Here is a 25,714-nt window from a genome sequence, read left to right as displayed (position 1 = left end):
ACCAGGTTCCCTTTAAATCAGTACTTAGCTCCTCTGATTGCTTTCGTCCTTTTCATCTCTCCTCATAACTCATTCTCTCTTCCTCTGTCTCCATCAGTTTTATGACCCATCGCCAAATTCCATCCAATTTGTCTCTGTCTCCAGGATGAGGAGGTCCAGATTATTAAGTGGTAACCCAAGAAGAGCATTTCAGGTGGGATTTCACATCATTTTCTTCTTTTCTTGTATCTCAAAGCTCCCTATATCACTGGTCTGCCCCCAGCCCAACCGCATTGCATTAGAAATTCCAAATTATTATTGGTCTGTTGCCATGCTTACATTCACGCCTTTCCCAGGACAAAAATTTCCTGTAATTTCCATCTCTGTCATTAATAATGGTGGCATTTGTTAAGTGCTTACTATGAGTCAAGTACTGTTTTAAACGGTGGGGTAAATTCAAGTTAATCAGGTTCCTGTCTCACATGGGGCTCACCGTCTAAATTCCCATTTTACAGATGAGGTAATAATAATAATACTAATGTTGGTATTTGTTAAGCGCTTACTATGTGCAGAGCACTGTTCTAAGCGCTGGGGTAGACACAGGGGAATCAGGTTGTCCCACGTGGGGCTCACAGTCTTCAGCCCCATTTTCCAGATGAGGGAACTGAGGCCCAGAGAAGTGAAGTGACTTGCCCAAGGTCACACAGCAGACAAGTGGCCGAGCCGGGATTCGAACTCATGACCTCTGACTCCGAAGCCCGGGCTCTTTCCACTGAGCCATGCTGCTTCTCTGAAGCAAGGTAACTGAAGCACATAGAAGTTAAGTGACTTGACTGAGGTCATGCTTAAAAACACCAAACAGTAACATGAGCAATTTAAATATGTACCAATAATGAAAGATTTTCAATTACTATATTTACAAATGAAGTACTAAAATTTTCCAAGTGTTATCTTTCACAGCCTATTGAGTAAAAAAGCAAGTTGAGGATCTGACTTTATCAGTGCTAAATAGACCTGTTGTCATTACCTATAGTGATGTTAAATTGAAGTGGGCTTAATCACTCTGTTCAAAGGGAAGGAAGGGAAGGATTTAAGTAAAAGTGAACTTCATAGATACTCAAGTGAAAGAGGTCTACAAGTAATATCCATAAACTGTAAGCTCCATGTGGGCAGGGAATGTGGTTATTGTTACACTGTACTCGCCCAAGTGCTCAATAAATACGACTGACTGACTAATACCAATATTAAAATTCAACAATGTTATGAGAAAGACCATTATAAGAAGAGTGATTGTTCAGTATTTAGAAGTTAGAGTAGAATCAACTTGAGTTCCATTTAAAATGCTTCCTTGTGGCGGTCAGCTGGCTGTAGTGACAATCTCTCACTTACCCCTGACTTCAACTGTGTATTTCTTTTGTGGAAGAGATGGGTCAATAACAGAAGAATGGTTTTATGATTAGGAAAGAGAATAAAATGAAGAAATGCTGGCTTGAATGAGAGCAGTAATGCCGTAGGTCTTTCCTGATGCTGCTTAGAAAGAATATTAGGGGCAATTAGAACCAATTAGCTATTTCTTTTTGATTACATAGTCTGATGACATAGTCTAACATCATTTCATGCCCACCACATTCCCCTTGAAAAATAATAATAATAATTATGGCATTTACCAAGCGCTTATTATGTTCTGGGGTAGACACAAGGTTATTGGATTGGGCACAGTCCTGTTCCACACAAGGCTGTCAATCTATTTTATCCTCATTTTCAGGGGAGGAAAATGAAGCTCAGAGTGGGTAAGCAATTTGCCCATTGTCTGGCTTCCCACCTACCTCATTGTGGGCAGGGAACTCATCTCCCAACTCTGCTGCATTGTACCCTCTCCCAAGCACTTAATAAATAGTAGCCCTCAAAAGATACAACAGATGATGATAATAATAACTGTGGTATTTAAGTGCTTACTATGAGCCAGTCACTGTATTAAGCACTGAGGTAGATACCAGCAAATCAGGTTGGACACGGTCCCTGCCCCTGTCTAGTCTCAATCCCCACTTTCCAGATGAGGTACATGAGGCCCAGAGAAGTGAAGTGACTTATCCAAGGTCACAGAGCAGATAAGTGGCAGAGCCAGGATTAGCATGACCTTCTCATTCCCAGGCCTATGCTCTTGATGGTGCTTCTTAGGGGTGTCCCGGCCAGCCTACGTGTGATCCAGTGGGGTCTGTCCAGAATCTCAATTCAGGATGTTGGCAGGTGTGCAGAGGGAGTCAAACCTTGTCTCATTTCAAAGCACCAAAGGAGTTGAAGGCACGTTGCAAGATTTTCCATCTCTACCGCTCCTCCCCTTTCCGAAGGGTCTGTCCAGGGCACTGCAGGAGAGCCCTTCTGAATGCCCACTTGGCCTCTTCGGTTCCCCTTCAAGCAAAAGAGGTCAAGAGGTCTTGCCTAAGGGGATAATGAGAGAATGTGAATATTCCTATGAAAAACAGCCAACTTTTCTGTTTTCTCTTTCTCTTGCTCGGTCTCTCTTTCAAACATACAGAGACCTCATCCTCGCTTCCCCAATTTAAATGGAGATTATGGGAGAATGGATGTATTCTCATGAAACCAGCCAACCTCTCTGTTTTCTCTCACTCCTTCTCTGTCTCACCTCATCCTCGCTCCCCCAATTTAAATAGGGATTATGGGAAAATGAGTGTATTCTTATGAAGCCAGTTAACTTTTCTGTTTTCTCTTTCTCCTTCTCTAGCTCTCTCTCTCACACACACACATACACCTCATCCTCACTTCCCCAGTTTAATTGCAATATGTGGCCATCTGCTAATTGAGTGCTGATACATTCCCCCCAGGCGTACCGTTGTGAAAATCTTGAGTCACAGCTGAAGAACTCTCCAGATACTTGGACCCCAGTCAGAAAGTAGTGCGTGGAAAACCGCACGCCCGAGCACACACAAGAAAGGAGGAAGATTATGCTGGGCCAAGGCCACGGTCAACGTTGGGCGGGGGAGATGTTTCCTCTCACAAGTGACCATGGAAAGCAAGGACACGACCTGACCCCGTGGGGACTTCATTTCCCTGCTCACGCCACAGAGAGTCGTTCCCTCTCCTTCCCACAAAGACCTCAGCTTCCTTCCAGAAGCATATTGCTTATATCTACCTCTTGGCTCTGACTCTTTGAGGAGAGACACCCGTGCTTTTCTCTGACTCTGGAAGGAGAGACCGGTGTTTTCCTCTGACTCTGAGAAGAGAGACACTCATGCTATCCTTTGACTCTATGAGGAGAGACCCCTGTCTTACCCTCTGACCCTGAGGGAGAGATCCCTGTGTTACCCTCTGACTCTGAGGGAGAGACTCATGTGTTACCCTCTGACTCTGTGAGGAGAGACCTCTGTGTTATCCTCTGACTCCGGGAGGAGAGACACCCATGCTATTCTCTGACTCTAGAATCCAAAGTAGCAACAAGAGCAGCCCTGTCGGCCTAAGCCCGGAGAGCGAGTTGGCAGTGGACAGCCCATGGCTCTCCGTGCCCCTCAGAGGACCAACCTGGGATGTGCCCATCCTATCCTTTACCAATTTTCCAGTTACACACTCTAAACAGTCCCTCTTTCGGAATTACTTATGTCCATATATTAGTGTCCATCTTCCCCTCTATACTGTAAGCACATTGTGAGCAGGGAACGTGTTTAGTAATTCTGCTGTATCATAGTCTCTCAAGGGCTTAGTACAGTGCTCTGCTCTTAGTAAGTGCTCAACAAATACCACTGATTGATTGATGGATTGATCAATCAGTGGTATTTATTCACAGCACTTGCAGTGTGCAGGGCACCGTAAAAAGCGCTTGGGAAAATACAAATACAGTAATAATTATGATTATAGTTATCGTTGCATTTGTTAATTTCTTACTATGTGCCAGGCACTGTACTAAATGCTTGGGAGAGCACAAATGCAATAATAATGATTGTGGCATTTGTTAAGCTCTTACTATGTGCCAGGCACTGTACTAAGCACTGGAATGGATACAAGCAAATCGGGTTGGACACAGCACCCCGTCCTACATGGAGCTCCTAGTCTCAGTCCCATTTCATAGATGAGATAACTGAGACCCGGAGAAGTGAAGTGATTTGGCCAAGGTCACATAGCAGACAGGCGGTGGAGCTGGGATTAGAACCCGTGACCTTCTGACTCCATCCAGTAGGCCAACACAATCCCTGCCTTCAAGAAATTGACAGATCTAGGGTGGGCTGGCTATAGGTGAGCGGCAGTTGTGTGCCTTGGCTAATCAAGACTTGGAGAGGGAAAGGAGGCAGGAGAGAAAAGCAAGGGAAAAGCAAGAGAAACAGCACGGTGTAGTGGAAAGAGCATAGACCTGGGAGTCAGGAGGTCATGGGTTCTAATCCTGACACTGCTACTTGTCTGCTATGTGACCTTGGGCAAATCACTACACTTCTCTGGGCCTCGGTTACCTCATCTGCAAAATGGGGAGTTAAAACTGTGAGCCCCATGTGGAAGAGGAACTGTGTCCGACCTGATTACCTTGTATCTACCCCAGAATTTAGAACGGTGCCTGGCACATAGTAAGCGCTTAATAAATAGAGAAGCAGTGTGGCTTAGTGGAAAAAGCACGGGCTTGGGAGTCAGAGGATGTGGGTTCTAATCCCAGCTCCCCAACTTAACTTCTCTGTGCCTCAGTAACCTTACCTGTAAAATGGTTATTAAGGCTGTGAGCCCCACATGGGACAACCTGATTACCTTGTATCTACCCCAGCACTTAGAACAGTGCTTGGCACATAGTAAGTGCTTAAATATCACACAAAAAAGGGGGGGAGAAGCCCCCTCGTCCCGGCTTTCTTCCTCCATTTGCCGTGTTCCAATGAAGCAGTTTGGAGCAGCTTCAGGGGCGTGAGAGGGAAGGGGGGATGGAACAGGAGAAGTGGGATGGATTTAGTCACCTTACCCATAAGACCATCTCCTCACCTCTCCCCTATTCTTGAGAGAAGGTGCTCAATATGAGTGCTAAGTGATGTAGGTGTCTTAATGGTATTTAAGAGCTCACTATGTGCCAGACACCATACTAAGCCCTGAAGTGGATATAAGCTAATCAGGCTGGACATGTCAACAGCCTATATGGGGCTCACAGTCACAATCCCCATTTTGTAGGTGATGGGCCTGAGGCCCAGAGAAGTTAAGTGATTTGCCCGAGGTCACGGAGCAATTGGAATTAGAACCCAGGTCCTTCTGACTCAGGCCTGTGCTCTATCCAATAGGCCCCACTGCTTTCCTGCTTTCATGTTCTTCCCCTTGACTCTATTTATTGCCATTGTTCTTGTCCGTCTCCCCTGATTAGACTGTAAGCCCGTCAAACGGCAGGGACTGTCTGTTGCCGACTTGTTCATTCTAAGCGCTTAGTACAGTGCTCTGTACATAGTAAGGGCTCAATAAATATATTGAATGAATGAATGAATGAATGAATGAATGAATGGAAAGACAGCTGGGCACCAATATATCCGTGGAGGAATAGTGCCATCTTGTGATCTGCCACATTCATCACCCTTGCTCTACCCAGTGACCCACCGGGAAGGGGGTTTCTCCACCTACAACTCTGGAGAAATTATCTTGGGCGACAGAGAAGCTCATTCATTCAATTCAATCGATCACATTTATTGAGCTCTTAACTGTGTGCAGAGCACTGCCCTGAACACTTGGGAGAGTACGAGACACATTCCCCAACCACAGGGAGCTTGCACACCTGAAGCAGCGTGGCCTACTGGATAGCGCAAGGGTCTGAGTGTCAGAAAGACCTGGGTTCTAATCCCAGCTCTACTGCTTGTCTGCTGTGGGACTTTGGACCACTTCTCTGTGCCTCGGTTACCTCATCTGTAAAATGGAGATTAAGATTGTGAGCCCAGTGTGTGACAGGGACTGTGTCCACCCGACTAAATTGTATCTACCCCAGTGCTTAGGACAGTGCCTGGCACATAGTAAGTGCTTAACAAATACCATTAAAAAAAGGACAGGTTTACCAGGGTTTATGATGGAAATCCTGTTTCATCCACTCTTCAACAGCCTGGGCTAGTGGCAAGAATACAGGCTTGGGAGTCGGAGGATGTGGGTTCTAATCCCAGCTCTGCCACCTGTCTGCCGTGTGACCTTAGGCTTGTCCCTTAACTGCTCTGTCCCTCAATTTCCTCAGCTGTAAAATGGAGATTAAGACTATGAGCCCCAGAGGGGCAACCTCATTACCTTGTATCTACCCCAGCGCTTAGAACGGGGCTTGGGGCAGAGTAAGCACTTAACAAGTACTAGGATTATTATTAGGATCAGACCTTCCAAGTGGGGAGGAAGGGACTGGGTTCACTGCTGCAGGTGCTTCAACTATCCACCAGGCGGGAAAGGCTCAGCATCCCCAGCTGCAGGATCTATTTCCCCCCTCACCCCCTTGGGAGACTGTCCCTCTGACCTGATTAACTTGGATTTTACCCCAGAGCTTGGTCCTTTTTTTAATGGTATTTGTTAAGCACTTTCTATGTGCCAGGCACCGTACTAATCACCGGGGTAGACTCAAGCCCTCCCCTCCCTCCTATCAGACATAATAATAGTGATGGTATTTGGTAAGTGCTTACTATGTGCCAAGGTCCATTCGAAGCACTGGGATAGATACAAGGTAATGAGGTTGTCCCATGGGGGGCTCACAGTCTTCATCCCCATTTTACAGATGCGGTAACTGAGGCACAGAGAAGTTAAGTGGCTTGCCCAAGGTCACATAGCAGAAAAGTGGCAAAGCCAGGATTAGAACCCATGTCTCCTGACTCCCAAGGCCGTGCTCTTTCCACTGAGTCACGCTGCTTCTCATAATGGCTCTCCCCCTCCTTCAAAACCTTAATAAAGGCACATCTCCTCCACAAAGCCTTCCCTGACTAAGCCCTCCTCCCCTCGACTCCCACTCCCTTCTGCACCGCTCTTACTTGCTCCTTCGTTCATCCTCCCTCCCATCCCCACAGCATATAGCAAAGTAGATAGACCCCGGGCCTGGGAGTTGAGGGTCATGGGTTCTAGGCCCAGCTCTGCCGCTTGTCTCCTGTGTGGCCTCGGGCAAGTCACTTAACTTCTCTGTGCCTGTTACCTCATCTGTAAAATGGGTATCGAGACTGAGCCCAACATAGGACAGGGATTGGGTCCAACTCAATTTGCTTGTATCCACCCCAATGTTTAGTGCAGTGCCTGGCACATAGTAAGCACTTAGCAAATATCATGATTATTATATGTATATATCTGTAATATTTTAATCTATCTATATTAATGTCTATCTCCCCCTCTGGCATGTGAGTCGGTTGTGGGCAGGGATGTGCCTGTTTGTTGTTATATTGTACTCCTCCATGTGTTAAGTACAGTGCTTTGAACACAGTAAGAGCTCAATAAAAATACAATTGAATGAATGAATACAAGCTAATCAAGTGAGGCACAGTCCCTGTCCCAGTTGGGGCTGGCAATATTCTAATTCCCATTTTACAGATGAGGTAACTGAGGCCCAGAGAAGTGACTTACCTAAGGTCACACAGCAGACAAGTGGCGGAGCTGGGATTAGACCCAGGTCCTTCTGACTTCCAGACCCATGATCTTTCCACTAGACCCCGCTGCTTCATCAGGTGCTGACCTGATGTTTCGACTCCAGGGTTATGAGGTGTTCAGAACAGCTCCTGAACATAAACGACTAAGAAGGACCTGGGTTCTAGTCCTGGCTCCACCACTTGTCCATTGTGTGTCTTTGGAGAAGTCACTTCACTTCTCTGGGCCTCAGTTACCTCACCTGTAAAATGGGGGCTAAACTGTGAGCCCCAAGTGAGACATGAACTGAGTCCAATCTCTTTCTAACTCCACCGTTTAGAACAGTGCCTGGGACATAGTAAGCACCTAAAAAATACCATGGAAAAAAAGGGAACCTGGTGAAAGAGTGTTGGCATGAGTCAGTGCATCACTGCTACCACACGGACAACTCATGGCTTGTCCTGTTGCTGGCATCTGAGCACTGTTCACCCCAAAAGATACACTGCTGATTTTCAGGGACACAACCTACGGGAAACAATCTCATCATCATTCGTTCAGTTCATTCAATAGCATTTATTGATTGCTTACCTTATGCAGACCACTGTACTAAGCGCTTGGGAGAGTATAACAGTACACACACACATTCCCTGCCCACAACGAGCTTACAGTCTAGAGGGAGAGACAGACATTAATAGAAATAAATAGATTATAGATATGTACATAAGTGCTGTGGGGCTGGGAGCGGGGGATGAATGAAGGGAGTAAGTCAGGGTGTCGCAGAAGGGAGTGGGAGAAGAGGAAAGGAGCGCTTAGGGAAGGTCTCTTGGAGGAGAGGTGCCTTCAATAAGGCTACACGTCAGCAACACGTCTTCCAACTTCAGGATGACTCCAAACATTTTTTTAAGAAATAAAACTATATAGAGCTATCAATTTGCACAATTAAAAATTCAATTTTATTTAGCAGGACAGTCCAGGAGGTATTTAAACAGGAAAAGGCCTTTTTTTCCCCCACAAGATCTTGACAAAAGATGGAAAATATTGTTACAACACAATCCAAAAGGGTGCACGGTAAAATTCACATGCTTACACACTGGGAATGTACACCATGAACAGGTCAAACCGTTTGCCATCTGTCCAATGACGTTTCCCACCCAAGTGGCCCCTGATACATTCTGCCTGACTCTTGCTCAGACGCTTCACATCGAGTCCTTCCCAGAATGCAAATGAATTTCTGTCTCAAGGACCCAGAGGGAAGGCACTCTCCAACTAAAGGACAATCAGCCGCCTCCCTCCAGTTGCCCACAGCAGTGGCAGGGGGGCAACTTCCATCTCCAAGACTGACATGGAGGGCACAGCTTTCTCCCTTAATCGCCATCTCTGAACCCACTTCTGCTTTTAGCTTCTCAGAAGCCGTGCTTTGGTGTATCAAAGAGGCCTCCCAGCTTCCTTTGGTTTTACATGCTCGGTTGGGAGGGATGCAAGACCGGTGAGAAGAATGCCGAGTAGCATGACCAGATCGCTTTGGGCTATGATTTGGAAACAGCTCCAGATTCCAAGAAAAGCACTTTATACACAAATTGGTAATAAATACCCTTTCCTTCAGAGCAATGGCAGATAAGGGCATACCTTTTCATGAAGCCACATCCAACTTAGAAAGAGAATTTAGGTCGTTCATAGGCTTGGATAAGAGGAGCAAAAAGTGGTAGCAGCAACATAATGAGGCAAATTCCCAAGACAAGTGCTGTATCTGCACTAATAGAGCAGCAAAAATATAGAGCAGCGAAAATCAAGACATCTTTACCATTCCAGTTCTTCTGGGGTCTACACATAGTCCCCGGTAAATCAGGTGATAAGTTGCAGGAGGGATTTTTTGCCCAGAATATAGGCTTAGAGAGACTTGATAATCTATAAAGCAGGCAAGAGACTCTATTCGGGTAAGTTCGGGTGGTAAGCATATCACACAAGACACGCAGATTTTACTTCATTAAATCTACACTACAGAAGATTGGTTACTTGCAAGCCGGAATCACTCCAATTTGAAACTCAGTAGCTGCTTCAGTGCCCTGAATTTATTACCCTAGATGATTTGGAGTCAGAGGACGAACACAGACAAGTCAAGTGACTGATGAAAATAGTCTCTCCCTAAGTCGACGAACCTTGGGAAGAGCCAAAGGACACTTGAGAGAGAGCAAAGAAGTACTGTTAGAATTGAGAGTGGTCCGGGATTTTGCCAAGGCAAACACCAGGATGGTCTCTCTCTCTCTCTCTCCAGTGACTCCCTGCTTCCTCGCCTCTGTCACCCAGCTGCCCAAACCCCAACTCGCCAAAGAGAAGGGAGGAGAGAGACGGAATCTCTCAGTAACTGCATTTGTAATGTAACCATGGGGCTCCAAACCCATTAGTTCTGAGTCACTTAGAAAAGGGAAGAATCAACGGAGAAAGAGACGCTTTGAGGCGGTGTGATTCTTGTCAAAGTTTGACGGATGGGAGAAAAACGTGTGTCATTAGCCTATAACTACTGAAACCTTGATCTTTTCTTTGGGGGATTCTTTGGTGGCCAAGCCAATACTGTCCACCTATTTTTCTAACACAATTGGTGCAGGCTGGCTGATTTTCTGTCCATCTTTGAACAGCGATGCATTTTTTAATGGTATTTAAGCACTTAAGATGTGCCAGGTATTGTACTGAACACTGGGCTGGATCCAAGTTGATCAGGTTGGGGATAGTCCCTGTCCCACAAAGGGCCACAGTCTTCAAACCCATTTTACAGATGAGGTACCGCAGGCACAGAAAAGTGAAGTGACTTTCCTAAGGTCACACAGCTGGCAAGTGCCAGCAGGGATTAGAACCCAGGTCCTTTGACTCCCAGGCCCAAGCTCCTTCCACTAAGCCATGCTGCTTCCCAGGCTCTCTGGTCTCAACCCTCTCTCATTTTGACAAAAGTTTCTCTTCAAATCCTCTGAGTCTTTCTCCCTAACGCTGGTAGGGAAGTAATTCTTCAAATCTTTACAATCAATGAATCTATGTTCCAAGACCTTACCTGCTTCCCACATCAGAGTAAAATGGATCTAAAAGTTATGTTGATTGATACGGATTTATTTTGAGGAATTACTACCTGGAATTACTGATTCCCTTAGGGGTGGCTCGACCTCCTGGAAAATGGAAATAAAACCACCTTCTCTCTCACTCAGGAGCAGTGAAGAAGAGGGGGAAATCTTGAGAACATTTAGAATACCCTCGTGAAGTTAACTCATGAAAGCCCATATTATAATGCCAAAATCAAAAAACCCAAGCACAAACATAGTTTATTACATCCATGTTCATAACCAGATGATCCCACTTGGATGTTTCAGAATAAAAAAAGCCCTTTGAAAGCAAAGACTGATATTATGAAGGAATTGTTCCTTGGAAAGGAAAGTACCGTGCGGATGTTAAAATTCAATAAACCTAGTGGAAATGATCAAAATGCTACAGGAAAGAGAGTTATTAGATCCCATATCATCAGTTCATTAACATAGAACTCAGCGTATTGCTCCATTCAGGCACCTCACCCAACGCCTTTTCCCGGCTGAAAGGGGATGTATTTAGTGGTGAGTGAAACAGAAATGGGAGGGCTCATAAAAGGTTTCCCCAGCTCTCAGACTGAAGAATGAAAACCATATTGTCACAGTAGCAGATGTGGCTGTGAGACGAGATAGGAGACAGGTCTTTGCAGATTGAAAATCAATCAATTAGGAAAAACTGGTCAAGGGCAATTTTGTTAACGGCTGCAAGCAAGTAGGCAGGGGTGTGAGTGGGAGTGTGTGAAGGTGTGTGGATATGTGTGTGTGCGCGGGTGTGTGGAAAGAAGTGTCTGAGATGGGATGAGGAACATGCAGGTGGGGGGACTAATGGTTCACAGTCTAGGCCTTCCTAAACAGCTCAGAATAAAAAAGTAAGCACATACTTCACACTCCCCTCGAGATTTCTTCTCCTCATTGATACTCACAATTTTCCCCCCATTTCCTCTAACATATAGCCCTCGCACAACATCTCTGCTATTCCGCCTCCCATTCTGGGGGCCAAATTCCTCTCAACTAAATAGTCACCCCCATTGCCTCAGTTTCCCGCCTCCGTGGACGGAACGTCAAACCTTCCAGGAAGTCCGGCCACCAGGGCCACAACACACCCAAGAAATGTCGAAGGGCTGTGAAATCACCGCTTTTTAGTCCCGCTGTTTCCGCCGGCAGCCCTGTTGAAGCTCCTGGTCATCTGGGGGAAGTGAACGGTCGGGGTCCTCTCCGTCGGGCCGTACAGACCCAGGTTGCGAGCCGCGAGCGATTTCCTCAGCGGTTTGACGCTGGGAAAGGGGCTGAAGATGGGGGCCCTGGGGTGGCTGGGCTGTGGGGACTTGGTGGATGGACAGACGGGCAGGCCGGGAGACTCGGGGAAGGGCCCGGGGCAGGGCGAGGAAGCCTGTGAGTCGACGTTCTGATTCAGTTCCAGGGCCTTTAGCCTGAGCTGCACAGCTGCCAAGTTGACACTGGCTTCTCGGGATCCTGGCTGGGGAGATTCCCTCTCCGAGGCCCCGACAATCCTATCCCCGGAGCCTCCATCTCCCTCTCCCGTCGGGATGTTGACTCCGCTGGGAGATTTGGCTGCCGCTCCCACGGATTTCCCGCCTTCAGGAAGGCCGGGTTTCCCACCTTCGTTCTGCTCTTCTATGAGCCCCACGGTGTCCCCACAGCCCGGCTGACCTTTGGCCCTGATATTCTTTCTGTGAACTCGGATGTGTGCCCGCCATGGTGAATTGAGTTTCGTTTTAAGATCTTCATAGGGGATGGGAGACATTTTGCCACTGGTATGGCCTGGGATGTGGATGATGGCATTCTTAGCAGCTCTGTTCGTGGTTTTCATCTTCTTCCCTAAAAGAAGGTGGTTTATGACTGGAGAATGGTTTACCTGAGATGGGAGAAGACTGGTCACTGGCCCTTTATCTGAAAGAAATGTCAAAGTGCACATAAAATATACCATAGTGCCATAATAATACTAATGATTGTATTTGTTAAGCGCTATGTGCCAGGCACTATACTAAACACTGGGGTGGATACAAGCAAATCACGCTGGACACAATCCCTGTCCCATGTGGGGCTCACAGATACAATCCCCATCGTATAGATGAGGTAACTGAGGCACAGAGGAAGTGAAGTGACTGGCCCAAGGTCACACAGCTGACAAGTGGGATTAGAACCCATGACCTTCTAACTCCCAAGTCCATACTCTATCCACTACACCATATCAACACAGGGTCTCCCTTCCTTTCTCTCTTCCTTCCTTTCCCTCATCCTCTTTTTCTACATATAATTCACCATCAAGGGAAATCTATTTTCCCCTGCGTTTAGTACAGTGCTCCGCAGCCAGTAAGCACTCAGTAAATACCAATGACTGACTGACTGGTTGTTTTTCCCCTGAATGTTGCCAAGATCACATGACTTGTTACAGTAGAAGCTGAATTCTAATCCCAACTCAGCCACTTGCTGGCTGGGTAACCTTGGGCATGTCACTTTACTTCTCTGGGCCTCAGTTACCTCATCTCTAAAATGGGGATTAAGGCTGTGAGTCCCAGTGGGGATGTGAACTGTGCCCAACCTGATTAGCTTGTATCTACCCCAGTGCTTAGTACAATGCCTAGCACGTAGTAAGCCCTTAACAAATACCACAAAAAAAATCATACTATACATTCCGGAAGCCTTATTCTGCTATTCCTATCAGCTAAGCATAGAGAAGCAGCGTGGCTCAGTGGAAAGAGCACAGGCTTGGGAGTCAGAGGTCATGGGTTCCAATCTCGGCTCTGCCACTTGTCAGCTGTGTGGCCTTGGGCAAGTCACTTAACTTCTCTGTGCTTCAGTTCCCTCATCTGTAAAATGGGGATGAAGCCTGTGAGCCCTATGTGGGGCAACCTGATTACCTTGTATCTACCCCAGCGCTTAGAACAGTGCTTGGCACATAGTAAGCGCTTAAGAAGTACCAACATTATTGATTCCTAGATTTGGCCTAGTGAAGAAAGCATGGGCCTAGGAGTTCTAATCCCAGCTCCGCCATGTGTCTGCAGTTCACCTTGGATAAATTCACTCTTCTGTTCCCTCATCTGTAAAATGGGAATTAAGACTGTGAGTCCCACGTGGGATACAGACTGTGCCCCAACCTAACTGGTTTCTACCTCATGTGCCTCAATTACTTCATCCATAAATGCAGATTCAATACCTGGTCCTCCCTCCTGCTTAAACTATGAGCCCTTCATGGGACAGGGACTGCGTCCAGGCTGATTATCTTATATCTATCTTAGTGCTTAGTATAATCCTTGGCACCTAGTAAGCACTCAACTGATACCATCATAATAATAATGACAAGAATAATAATTCAAAGGCAGTTTTGTGGCATAACTCAAAAGAGAATGAAAATCACTCAGTGAATTGTGGACTAGATTGAATTTGTCTCCCCCTGCTACTCTCTTTCTGGACACCTTCCCTCTTGGCTTTAAAAGTCTCCAGGAGGGAGGGGAACTACTGGCTGCTTTTTTGGCAGGGGGCAAGGGGTCAGAATGGTGATGAGGAAGGAAGAAAGGGTTTGAGACTGGTTAGTTAAGAATAGATTCATCATTTCTTTATACTGTAAGACCTTAAGCTCTTTGAGGGTAAGCATCCTACCAATGGTTATTGTATGCACCCGAGCAGTTGATAAAGTGCTCAATAAATGCCAGTCAATCATATGCATTGAGTTCTTACTGTGTGCCGAGCCCTGTACTAAGCACTTGGGCGAGTACAATATAACAATAAACAGATTGTGAAGATTGGTTCAGAGTCAGATACAAGTCTTCCGAATAGAAGTAGATCAAGCTTTTTTTTTCCAACAGTATTTGTTAAGTGCTTACTATTTGCCGGGCACTGTACTAAAAAAATAGACAGGGAATGTGTTTCCCTGCCCATAATAAGCTTATAGTCTACAGTCAGTCAATCATATTTACTAAGCATTTATTCTGCCCAACACTGTATCAAGCACTGGGGAGAGTACAATAGGGCAAAATAACAGACACATTCCCTGTCCACAACTAGTCTAGTGGGTTCTTGAGCTGCATGTTTAGCTGTGAGTCGAATTTAAGAGGCACCAAAGTATTTGAAAACGGGTGGCTTTGCTATTTAAAAATACCACAGGGATCTCCCCACTACAACATTCTTCTTTTAGCAACTCTAACCAACTTGATTTGTGCGTATTTACCCCAGTACAGTAAATAGTACTAGGCAAATAGTAAGCTCTTAACACATATCATTAAAAAAAAAAAAAGCTTGATCTACTTCCATTTAAAGTTCCATCAAGACTGGCTTCTGACTCTGAACCAATCTTGGCAATACCTTCAATCGCAGAAGCATCTGTGTACCTGCCCCACTTCTGAGGAGAAAGAAATCCCCAGTGGAATAACCATGGAGACCGTTGAGAAGCAACCAGCTCTGAAACTCCTTAGATGGTTGTTTGTTTTATTGTTTAAAGTCACATACTTATTATTGGCACTTAATCATTTGAGCATGCATAGGTAATCATGTTGCCATTTGTTTTGATCACCTTTTTGGACCTGGAGAATTCACTAATATGCCTTACAAGATTTCCTTGGGGAAACTACTCTTTGTTTAGCTCTCTTTTGCTTGACACTATTTTCCCGGAACCATTTAAAGAATGTGCTAATCGGAAAGTTCCTGCAGAAAGGAATTGGACCATCTGTGGTGTGTGCATGGTCGACTGTTGAAGGAGGGGAGAGAAAGGAAACTTTATAGACCAGGAAAAGAATGCAAATGGCTGAAGAGAAGTGGTGGAAAAGTACTGCAAAAACAGCCTAATAACCATTTACTAAGTTCATTCAACATGCTCTGTTGTCCTCTCCCAAGCACTTAGTACAGTGCCCTGCCCAGAGTAAGCATTCAATAAATACCACTGATTGATCGATTGAAAAATCAACATGACAAAACACAGACCTGAGAATTAACCTCATCAATCAAATCGTAAATTGGCACTGCCCACAGAATTAGAGAAATCAAAGTGATTGCTGATCCTTGGAGAAGAGAGCCTCCCCAAATGCATTTTACCACCATCGCTCCTGTTTGAAACCACCAGTGCTTGGAAAGATCAGAACAATTGTAGCCACAGATAGATCGGGGCCATTTTTTCATCAGATTTGGTTTCTGGAGGACGGGGTGCGGGTAGGATGGGGTAGCATTTAAGAAGAAGTCATTCACTAGTTCTCAAGTCCAAGGATGGTACGGATTTGAATTTTGTATTCCCCAGACATACACCGAAAACGCTATCTTGCAATACCATCGATCGGCTGATCTCGGGCACCTAAAACAGGCATAAGGTCTTTTTCTCCTCCAGAACCTAAAGCAAAATCATAAAATAAAAGTGATGTAGTGACCGGAATTTGTTTCTGTGACACCAGTGTCACTATTAATCAGTGACTGTAAGCTTCCCTCTAGACTAGAAGCTCACTGTGGGCAGAGAACATGCCTACCAACTCTATTGCACTGTCCTCTCCCAAGAGCTTAGTATAGTGCTCTGCACGTAGTAAGCGCTCAACAGATACCGTTGATGGAATTACTTCTTGTTTCCCCAGGGAACTATTTGCTCTCCACCTGAGAGGCAGGCATTCAAGAAAGGATTCCCGTGCATCACCTGCTTTGATGTACACCTCATGAACCTGCTGCTGTTGCTTCTTCTTAATGCGTGAATACTGCCTCTTCAGCGCGTTGATGTCTGTCGTCATGCGTTCCATCATCATACTGTTAAAGACAGCGTGGTATTCCCCTCGACAGGCATTGATGGCCCCTGGGCTCAGTTCTGCGATGTTACTGGATCCCAGACTCTGTTCCCCACTCGGCTCTGGAACAGGACAAAGAGCAGGGAAGGGAGGAGGAAGGAAAACAGAAATAATAACAATAATACTTATAATAATTCTGGTGCTTGTTAAGTGCTTACAGTGTGCCAGGCACTGTACCAAGCTCTGGAGTGGATACGAGCAAATCAGTTTGGACACTGTCCCACGTGGGGCTCACAGTCTCAATCCTCATTTTACAGATGAGGTAATTGAAGCTCAGAGAAGTTAAGTGCCTTGCTCAAGGTCGCCCAGTAGACAAGTGGCAGATCAGCCCCATCCACCTTTGACCCTCCGAGAAGCTAAACCTTTCAGTCCACGTCTCTCCCTTCCTCAGAAACCTCTGGTGGTTGTCAGTCCACTTTTGCAACCTACAGAAAGTCCTCACCTTTAAAGCACTCAATCTGTTCTCCCCTCTTACCTTATCTCGCTAATTTCCTACTTCTAATAATAATAATTGTGGTATTTGGTAAGCGCTTACTATGTGCCAGGCACTGTACTATATGAGCGTGAGCCCCACGTAGGACTGGGACTGTGTCCGACCTGATTAACTTGTATCTTCCCCAGCACTTAGAAATGTGCTTGGCACACAGAAAGTGCTTAACGAATGCCATAATTATTACTATTAAGTGCTGGGGTAGATTCAAGGTTACTGGTTTGTACACAACGCTGTCCCACACTGGGCTCACTCTCTTAATCACCATTTTACAGATGAGGAAACAGAGGCAGAATAGTATAGTCACACAGTAAGGTCACACAGCAGACACGTGGCAGAGCCAGCATTAGAACCCAGGTCCTTCTGACTCCCAGGCCTGTGATCTATCCACTAGGCCACTTGGCTTCCTATTACAACCCAACCCGCACAATCCACTCCTCTAATGCCAATCTACTCGCTGTACCTCAATCTCATCTATCTCACCACTGATCCCTCACTCACATCCTCCCACTCTCCCAAGGACTTAGTACAGTGCTCTCTGCACATGGGAAGCACTCAATAAATATGATTAACTGATTCTTGGCACATACGTGCTTAATAGATATCACATTTGTTACTAATTGTGTCATAACAATAATAATAATAATGTTTATTTTCTCATCCCCAGGAAATATTTCCATTATATACTAATCTCATGGAGTAATGGCTCCAGAAGTTTTAAATTTTGGAACAATCTTTCTTAAGGGAAAAAGCAAAGAGATTAAATTTTCCTTTTAATACTGAACAAAATTGAGCCTCTTCATTCTCAAGAGTACACATTTCTATATTCAACTGCTTATAAAAATATTATCTCTAAAAACATAATAATAGGAGGGTCTTTGGTTTATTACAACTTTAAATATAAAATAAGTTATATTATGTAAAATAGACTCCATTCTCCTATGGCAGGGTGGGTACATTTTTTATTACATCCATTGCTAAAGAAACTTGCCTTGGCATCAACGCACACAACCATTTCTTCTGACATCTCATCACGTTCTTTCCAGAGAGATGGGCGCTATTAGAAAACAGTACCCAAATTCCCTAAAAGCATTCTATCCAAAACTCATAGGGAAAGCGTGCAACCTGAAGAACTGTGAGGGCAAATACACGTAAAATTCAAACTTGTGAGCTTTCTCTTGAAAACGTGTTTTGAATTTTTCACCATTTTAACTTTGCAATGGCTAATCGACAACTCAGTGGGTTTCTCCTCATGATTAAAATGGGTTACCTTTAATTGGTTTTTGATACTTCTGTAGTTCTGGAGCCAAAAGTCCACTGAAAGGCCCGAGACATCCCACTGCATTAGCTACAGCGTCTTCATCGTCTAAATCGTTTTCTTCATCGCTGTCTCTGCTCCTCCCAAGCCACCTGGAGAGAGAGAAATTTTGAGAGAAAAGGGGTTGCTGCGTCCTCAGTAGCATCCATATGCTCATTCATATTTGACAGACCACCGCTCTCCCCATCTTCAAAGCCCTCCTAAAATCACATCTCCTCCAAGAGGCCTTCCCCGACAAAATCCTCATTTCCCCTCCTCCCTCTCCTTTTTGCTTTGCCTATGCACTTGGATCTTCCTCCTTAAAGCACTTGATATTTACTCCTCCTTTAGCCCCACAGCACTTCTGTGCACTCTGCCATTCCCCCATCTGTACCTTAATTTATAGTCTGCATTTCTCTCTGTAATCAAGCAATGGCATTTACTGAATGCTTACTTTGTTCAGGGTACTGCCCTAAGCACTTGGGAGAGTACAATCCAACAGAGTTGGTAAAAGGTGTCTTGAAGTTGGTAGAACATTTCACAGTCTTTAAAGGAGGAGATATTTCCTTGTGGACAGGATTGTGACTACCAACTCTGTGTTTTCCCAAGTGCTTAGTACAGGGCTCGGCACATGGTAAGTGCTCAATAAATGCCAACGATCCATTGACTAAGTGATAGGTTGACTGTCCCCTTCAAATGTAAATTATAGTGGAGACAGTTTCTCCACTTTATCACAAAATCATGACTGCCCCAAGCCCCATCTCTTAAATGTAAATGCTCTGTCCATTGTGCAGACAGCCATTTGGAGCGTGAACATTCATGTAAATTTAATTTCCATTCAACGGGAGTGCATTACACTCATGCAGCTCCTGTCCTCCTTGTCGCTGGCATTGGGGGAGTATTGAATCTTCATCAGTAATGAACAAGGAAGACCGTTCAATTTTCTGATCATTATAAAATCACTTACCCTGAGACTGAAGCTGACTTCACTGTGGCTGGGAATGGAGTAATGTTGTAGGTGTATTTCTCCCTTAGTTCTGCCAATTGCGGGAAGGGAAACTGAGCCATAGAATAAACAGTCTAAAACATAAAAAAAAAAAGGATGGCTGGTTTTACAATGGTGTCTTCAAAGCCATCTTTTTTTATGATATTTGTTCAGCGCTTACTAAGACTGTGAGCCCCACATGGGACAGAGACTGTATCCGACTTGATTATCTTTTATCTACCTCAGTGCCAATACAGTGCCTGGCACAAAGTACTTAAAATACCACAATTATTATTATTATTATTATGTGCCAGACACTATTCTAAGCGCTGGGGTAGATACAAGGTAATCAGGTAGGCACTATTAGGAGGAGGAGGAGGAGGCTGGCACCTCACCCCAAGCACCTTGAGAAGGGTATTAGATTGTAGACTGTAAGCTCATTTTGGGTGGGGAATGTGTCTATATATTGCTATATGGTACTCTCCCAAGCACTTAGTATAGTGCTCTGCACATGGAAGCACTCAATAAATATGGCTGAATGATTGAATGCTGGCCTACTCTCAGTCAAACCGCAGAACAAAGAACACCTAGTGAATAATTCCTTTCCCCTCTTCTGCCTGGTTGGTTCTTCATTCTGCTACCTCCACAACTGTCATGGTCAAAAGCAGCACGTAGAAGCAGTGTGGGCTAGAGGATAGATCACAGGCCTGAGAGTCAGAAGGACCTGGGTCCTAATCCCGGCTCTGCCACGTGTCTGCTGTGTCACCTTGCGCAAGTGTCCCAGGGTGAATCAGGTACCCACCATCTCAAGGTCAAACACTATCTCATGACTGCCTGAGCCAGGCAAAGCAGAACTCAGAAGCTCAAGGGGGGACACTGCCCCCGAAAACCGAAACCACTAGATTGACAACCCAGTCCGGGAATAAAGAAGGTGTCCTTTGCCCCTGTGCCAATCAAATAAGCTATGGAGGATGGGGAGGGCGGAGATTGGATAAACTGAGGTCAGAAACTGGAATGGCCTAGGATCACTGGGAATAAATACCTGCAGCCTCTGACCTTCTGGGTAGTGGACTGAGACTTGCAACAGCTGGTTGTGTCACTGTTGCCCGAAGCTTGGAATACCCACTCTGCCTGCACTGAGTGAGGAGCCGTGGGATGGGTGAGTATCCTGCTGAACACTTGTGGGGCTGGAAGCTACAGCACTTCGCCACGGGCATAGAACGAATAAATGGATTCCTCCCGAGTGGGAAGCATCTGTGGGTGGGCACTCACTTGCCTCACCACGTGCCAACAAGGCATAAGTGAATTCCTCCCAGGTGGGAAGCATTCGTGGGCGGGAGGTGTTTTGCCACATGTGAGTAATGCATAAGTATATTCCTCCCGGTAGGGAAGCTCTAATATCATTAAATAATCACATTCCTCCCGAAAAGGGGCCTCCCAAAAGGGAAGTTCAATTCACCTCATGGAATAAATTTTGTATAAACTTAGCTTTTCTGTCCCCGGTCTCGCTTTCACTGCACTGATTCCCAAATGAAGCCATCCCCAGGTGACGGGTGAAAGCATGTCACTTAACTTGTCTGTGCCTCAGTTCTCCTGTTCTCCCTCCTACTTAGACTGTGAGCCCCATGCAAGACAGGGACTATGCCCAACCTAATTTACTCATACCTTCCCCAGCACTCAGAACAGGGTTCTACACATAGTAAGCACTTCATAAATACTGTAAAGAAAAAGCAGGATATTGGCCAGTCCTACTAGCCTTCCCTCTGGTGCTGGGTCCAGGGGTGTTTCCATTTTTCTTTCCCATATGGAGGAAAATCAGCTGGCAGTGGAAATGATTTAGATTCAGCTTGAGGTAGGATTAGAACATGAGCCTCTGGCTCCCAGGCCCAGGCTCTTTCTACTAGGCCTCGTCGCATCCAGAAGTGTGGGTGCACAGTTTACTTTTCAGATTAAAATTTAAAATTTGAACACCTGTCTCCTCCGCTAGACTGTCAACTCCTTAAGGGTGGGAATTCTATCTACCAACTGTATTATACTTTGCCAAGCACTTAGAACAGTGCTGTGCTCAATAAATACCACTGATTAATAGAACTCCAAAAGAGCCCAGACCAAGCTTATATGGGGGAAAATCAGAAATGCCATTTGGTAAAGTGCTAAATAACACAGATTTTACTGCAGTTGGCTAGTAGTGAACAGTCTAGTTTCTGTGTGTGAAAACAAAATCTGAGAGTTGATAAAGAAACCTAACAAGTACTACTGCTTTGGTGTCACATTTTAGATTTTGCTTCAATATGCTGTTGTCAAAATAGCGTATGGCTTCGAGGTCACCTATTTTCTACTTAAGAAGCTGCATTCAAGAAGTATCTTCCAAAACTCCCAAATATGAGCAAAGGATAACAGAGAAACAGCATGGCCTAATGAATAGAGCATAGGCCTGAGAATCAGAGGACCTGAGCTCTACTCCCGGCTCCACCACTTGTCTGCTGGGTGACCTCAGGCAAGTCACTTCACTTCTCTGTGCCTTGGGTATCTCATCTGTAAAATGGGAATTAAGACTGTGAACTCCAGGTGGGACATGGACCGTGTCCAACCTGATTAGCTTGCATCTACCCCAGCGCTTAGTACAGTGACAGGAACCCAGTAAGCACTTCACAAATGCCCTAAAAAAAAAAGTTGCAACCACTTAAATGTCACTGACAGAAGCAGTGTACTGACCTGCATGAGTTCGTTGCTGTCGATTAGATTGTCCTCCAACATCTCCTGAGTCAGTCTTCCCATGGTACTGTAGAATTCATCGGCTGTTTCACAACATTCTATCTCCCTGTAATAATGCCATGAATTGGTCGGTCAATCGATAGTATATCACACTTTCACTCTGTGCACAGCTCTAAGCAAGCATTTGAGAGAGTACCAGAGAGTGAGCCCCAGTAGGCTTAGAATTTAGCAGGAGAGACGGTCATTAAAATACAATACAAATAGGGCCCTGCCTTCAAAAAGCTTACAATAAATTACAGGTAGGCGAAAGAACCAAGTTTAAAGATATGTCCGAAAGCCCTATTTGGCTGGGGGGTTGGGCAGGGTTGTCAGGGAGGGAGGTCCCCCAAGTGATTGGATAAATATGTCATTTCTAGAAGTTTGGCTATGTCATGAAGGATGACCTCTGAACTCTCTGGCGAGCCACACCACTTCAGGAATGGAAATGGGGCTGGGGGACAAGGATGGGGAGGCAAGGGCAGTCAATCCTCTACCTCCAAATTACTTCTGGGAGATGGGAGTAGGAAACAGGTTCCCCCTCACCCACTGGAGATTTGGGGCCTCTAAGGCCACACCAGGCCAACTCCTACCTCTGGCCAAACATATCATGGACAGGGAACATGTCTACCAACTCTGTTCTATTGTATTCTCCTAAGCACTTAGTACAGTACAGTGACTGATTGATTACTCATCCTTTTTCCTCCTTCGAGGCAGGCAGAGCCCCCTTGTTGTTTCGGATTTCCATAGCAACACATAAATGGTGAGATTTGCACCTCCTTCCTACAATGACAGCTAAGTGACATAAATTTTCAGCACGATATTCTGAAAAGGTCTATTTGGCGGTGGTAACTGGAGTGGGTCATGGATCGCTATGGTAACCTCTCAGACCACAATGGGCAATGGAAATCAATGCTCATGATGAATAGGGAACGTCTGCTAATGCTGTTGTGCTGTATTCTCATAAGCACCTAGAACAGTGCTCGGCACATAAAAGCACTCAGTAAATATGACTGACTGATGCATGCAAAAGATCAATCTGACTGCAACTGGGCTCTTCTCTTTACTGATTTTCACCTTAATATTTCTGCTTCCATTCCAGGAAAATCAAGTCAGTGTGCCCATATATAGTCTCATACATTTACCTCTGACTTCAGCATCTCTTCTAAGGCAAAATATGTGAAATGTTTTTTGGTGTGTTTGGAATGGTAATCATATGTTTCCAATTAAATACCTTCATTCATTCATTCAATCATATTTATTCAGTGCTTACTGTGTGCAAAGCACTGTATCAAGCGCTTGGGAGAGCACAATACAACAAAAGACACTTTCCTCGCCCACAACGATATTCCTTTCTTACATAAAGGAAAGGTAGTAATTCAGCCTAACCAAAGTCAATTATTTGGGTTTCAAACCAGATTCCAGAAATCCAGGCTAAAATTACTGTTAAAGGTAGACTCAGAATCAGGGCTGAGTGGGTCATCTATTCTTCTCTGTAAGCTAGCCTACATACAGAGTTGAAAATGGGGACTTCTCTGCATATTACTGCATTATGTTTGTGTTGATCTTGTTTAGAAAGAGTTCAAATACTATTCAATCGATTCGTGAAAAAGTCTACTGGATTGACATTCTCCAAAATCAACTTTTACTCAAATCCACCCAATATTGCTAAAATCCGCTCTTTCCTCTCCATCCAAACTGCTACCACATTAATACAATTACTCATCCAAACAGCTGGATTACTGCAACAGCCTCCTTGCTGGTTGCCCATCCACCTCTGCATCAAACAAAAACTCTCACCATTGGCTTTAAAGCACTCAATCACCTTGCCCTCTCCTACCTCACCTCACTACTTTCTTTCTACAACCCAACCGGCGCTGTGCCGCAATCTCACTGTGTCACAGTCTTGCTATTGCCACTAATCAGTTCCTGAGTGATCAAGAGTTTACTGTGGGATGAGGTTGTTTTCACTACATTTCACATCCCCAGCTCTAGAGGACTCCACTGAAAAGTGAAGGGGGTAGGTTAAAAATAAACAAAAGCAAATCATTTCTCACATAGCGGATGGCAAGCATGTAGCATTCCCTAACCGAGGAAACAACCGGAGGCTCAAGATGGGTTTGGACAAATTCAGGAGTGAGACATCCAGAATAAGTGATCAGAAGGAACATTGGGATGGAAAGGGAAAAGGTAGTAATGTTAGATGGTCCATCCTTAACCGTGAGGATGGAAGTCTAAGAATGCAACCCATCATCCAGTTCTTCCAAGAAACTTGGTGCCACCTAATTGCCAAACATTGAACTAAGTGCCGGGTACATACAAGAGACAAGAGAAGCAGTACGGCCTACTGGAAAGAGCATGGGCCTAAAAGTCAGGAGACCTGAATTCTAATCCTGGCTCCATCATTTGTCCACTGCCGTGACCCTGGGCAAGTCACTTCATTTTTCTGTGCCTCAGTTTCCTTATCTGCAAAATGGGGAGTCAATACCTGTACTCCCTCCTACTTAGACTGTGAGCCCCATATAGGACCTGATTATCTTGTCTCTGTTCCAGTGCTTAGTACATGTTTGGCACATAGGAAGCACTTAATATTATTATTATAATACAAGATAATCAGGTTGGACACAATCCCTCTCCTACATGGGGCTCACAGCTTAAGTAGGAGGGAGTAGAACTGAATCCCCATTTTACAAATGGGGAAACTGAGGCCCAGAGAAGTTAACTGAGGCCCAGGGCCCAGATAACCAAGCCCACACAAGTGGCAGTGTTGGAATTAGAACCCAGGTCCTCTGACTCCCAGGCCTGTGCTCTTTCCACTCGGCCGGGCTGCTTCCCAACATAGCTGATGTTTGTAATGCTTGGTCTCAAGTCAATAGATAGGTTTCATGCCCTCCCTTTTTATGGTATTAGTTAAGTGCTTACTATGTTCCAGGCACTGTACTAAGCACTGGGGTAAATGCAAGGTAATCAGGTGGGACACAGTTCACGTCCCACATGGGACTCACAGACTTAATCCTCACCTTACAGATGAGGTAATTGAGTCCCAGAGAAGTGAAGTGACTTGCCCAAGGTCACCCAGAAGACAAGTGGCATCACCAGGATGAGAACCCAAGTCCTTCTGCCTTCCAGGTGTTCTATCCAGTAGGGTACGCTACTTCTGAGGGCCTTAGTCTTAACAAAATCTTACAATATGAGAAGCAAAACTAACTTAAACCCTCTGACTTCCCCCAGTATGAAAAAAAAAAAATCACTTACTCTCCCAATTTTGCCCAGATAGCCAGTGATACCCTCAGGATGATTTCAGACCCTTCGAAGAAGACTGAATCCCAGATCTTTAAAACCGTGTGGCTAGGGAGGCATGTGGCAAAGAGAGTGAGGAACCACTGCATTGTGAAGACATTTGTAAGCGGGGGCTCATAACCACCTAGAAAAGAACAAATATTTTAATCCTAAAAGATTGATCCATTCAAAGACACAGTCACACATGAAAATGGGCCCAATCACCTTTCCAGTTAGTGTCTGGCCCATCTTCCCTGTCAAATGGCCCGCCTCTTTCTATCTGAAATCCTCCTCTCGGCCTTTTTGGTTCATCTCCCCGCTCCTGAAACGTTTGTCCCTTCCTATGTGGGGGCGAGCCTGGCTGTGCACAGATGTGTTAGCTGGAGGAACGAGAAAGGGAGATCATCTGCTAAATGCTCTCCTTTTCCCTCTCACCCCAGCATCTAGCCCTGAAAAGGAGAAGAAAAGGCAGAGCAAAAATGGAGGTTGTTCATTCATTCATTCGATCGTATTTATTGAGCGCTCACTGTGTGCAAAGCACTGCACTAAGTGCTT

The 25,714-nt window shown here is 45.2% G+C and overlaps 1 protein-coding gene across 2 annotated transcripts in view; it reads right to left on the bottom strand.

Annotated features, from left to right (window-relative positions):
* Positions 1-10,462: 10,462 nt before the first annotated feature.
* Positions 10,463-25,714, bottom strand: part of TBC1D30 (TBC1 domain family member 30) — a 32,278-nt gene continuing 17,026 nt past the window's right edge. Inside the window, exons 7-12 of one of the 2 annotated variants that reach the window (XM_029079324.2) lie at positions 25,136-25,304; positions 21,845-21,950; positions 19,112-19,224; positions 18,118-18,257; positions 16,213-16,419; positions 10,463-12,491 (exon numbers count right to left, since the gene is read on the bottom strand). In XM_029079324.2, the coding sequence (XP_028935157.1) occupies positions 11,710-12,491; positions 16,213-16,419; positions 18,118-18,257; positions 19,112-19,224; positions 21,845-21,950; positions 25,136-25,304 (1,517 nt within the window). In that variant the 3' untranslated portion in view covers positions 10,463-11,709. The remainder of the gene's footprint in view (positions 12,492-16,212; positions 16,420-18,117; positions 18,258-19,111; positions 19,225-21,844; positions 21,951-25,135; positions 25,305-25,714) is intronic. The other variant, XM_029079326.2, reaches the window with a different exon arrangement.

Source organism: Ornithorhynchus anatinus, chromosome 14 (assembly GCF_004115215.2).
Source record: "Ornithorhynchus anatinus isolate Pmale09 chromosome 14, mOrnAna1.pri.v4, whole genome shotgun sequence".
In the NCBI taxonomy this organism is placed as follows: domain Eukaryota; kingdom Metazoa; phylum Chordata; class Mammalia; order Monotremata; family Ornithorhynchidae; genus Ornithorhynchus; species Ornithorhynchus anatinus.
The sequence above is the reverse complement of the archived record's forward strand: the minus strand, read 5'-3'. Positions and strand labels throughout refer to the sequence as shown.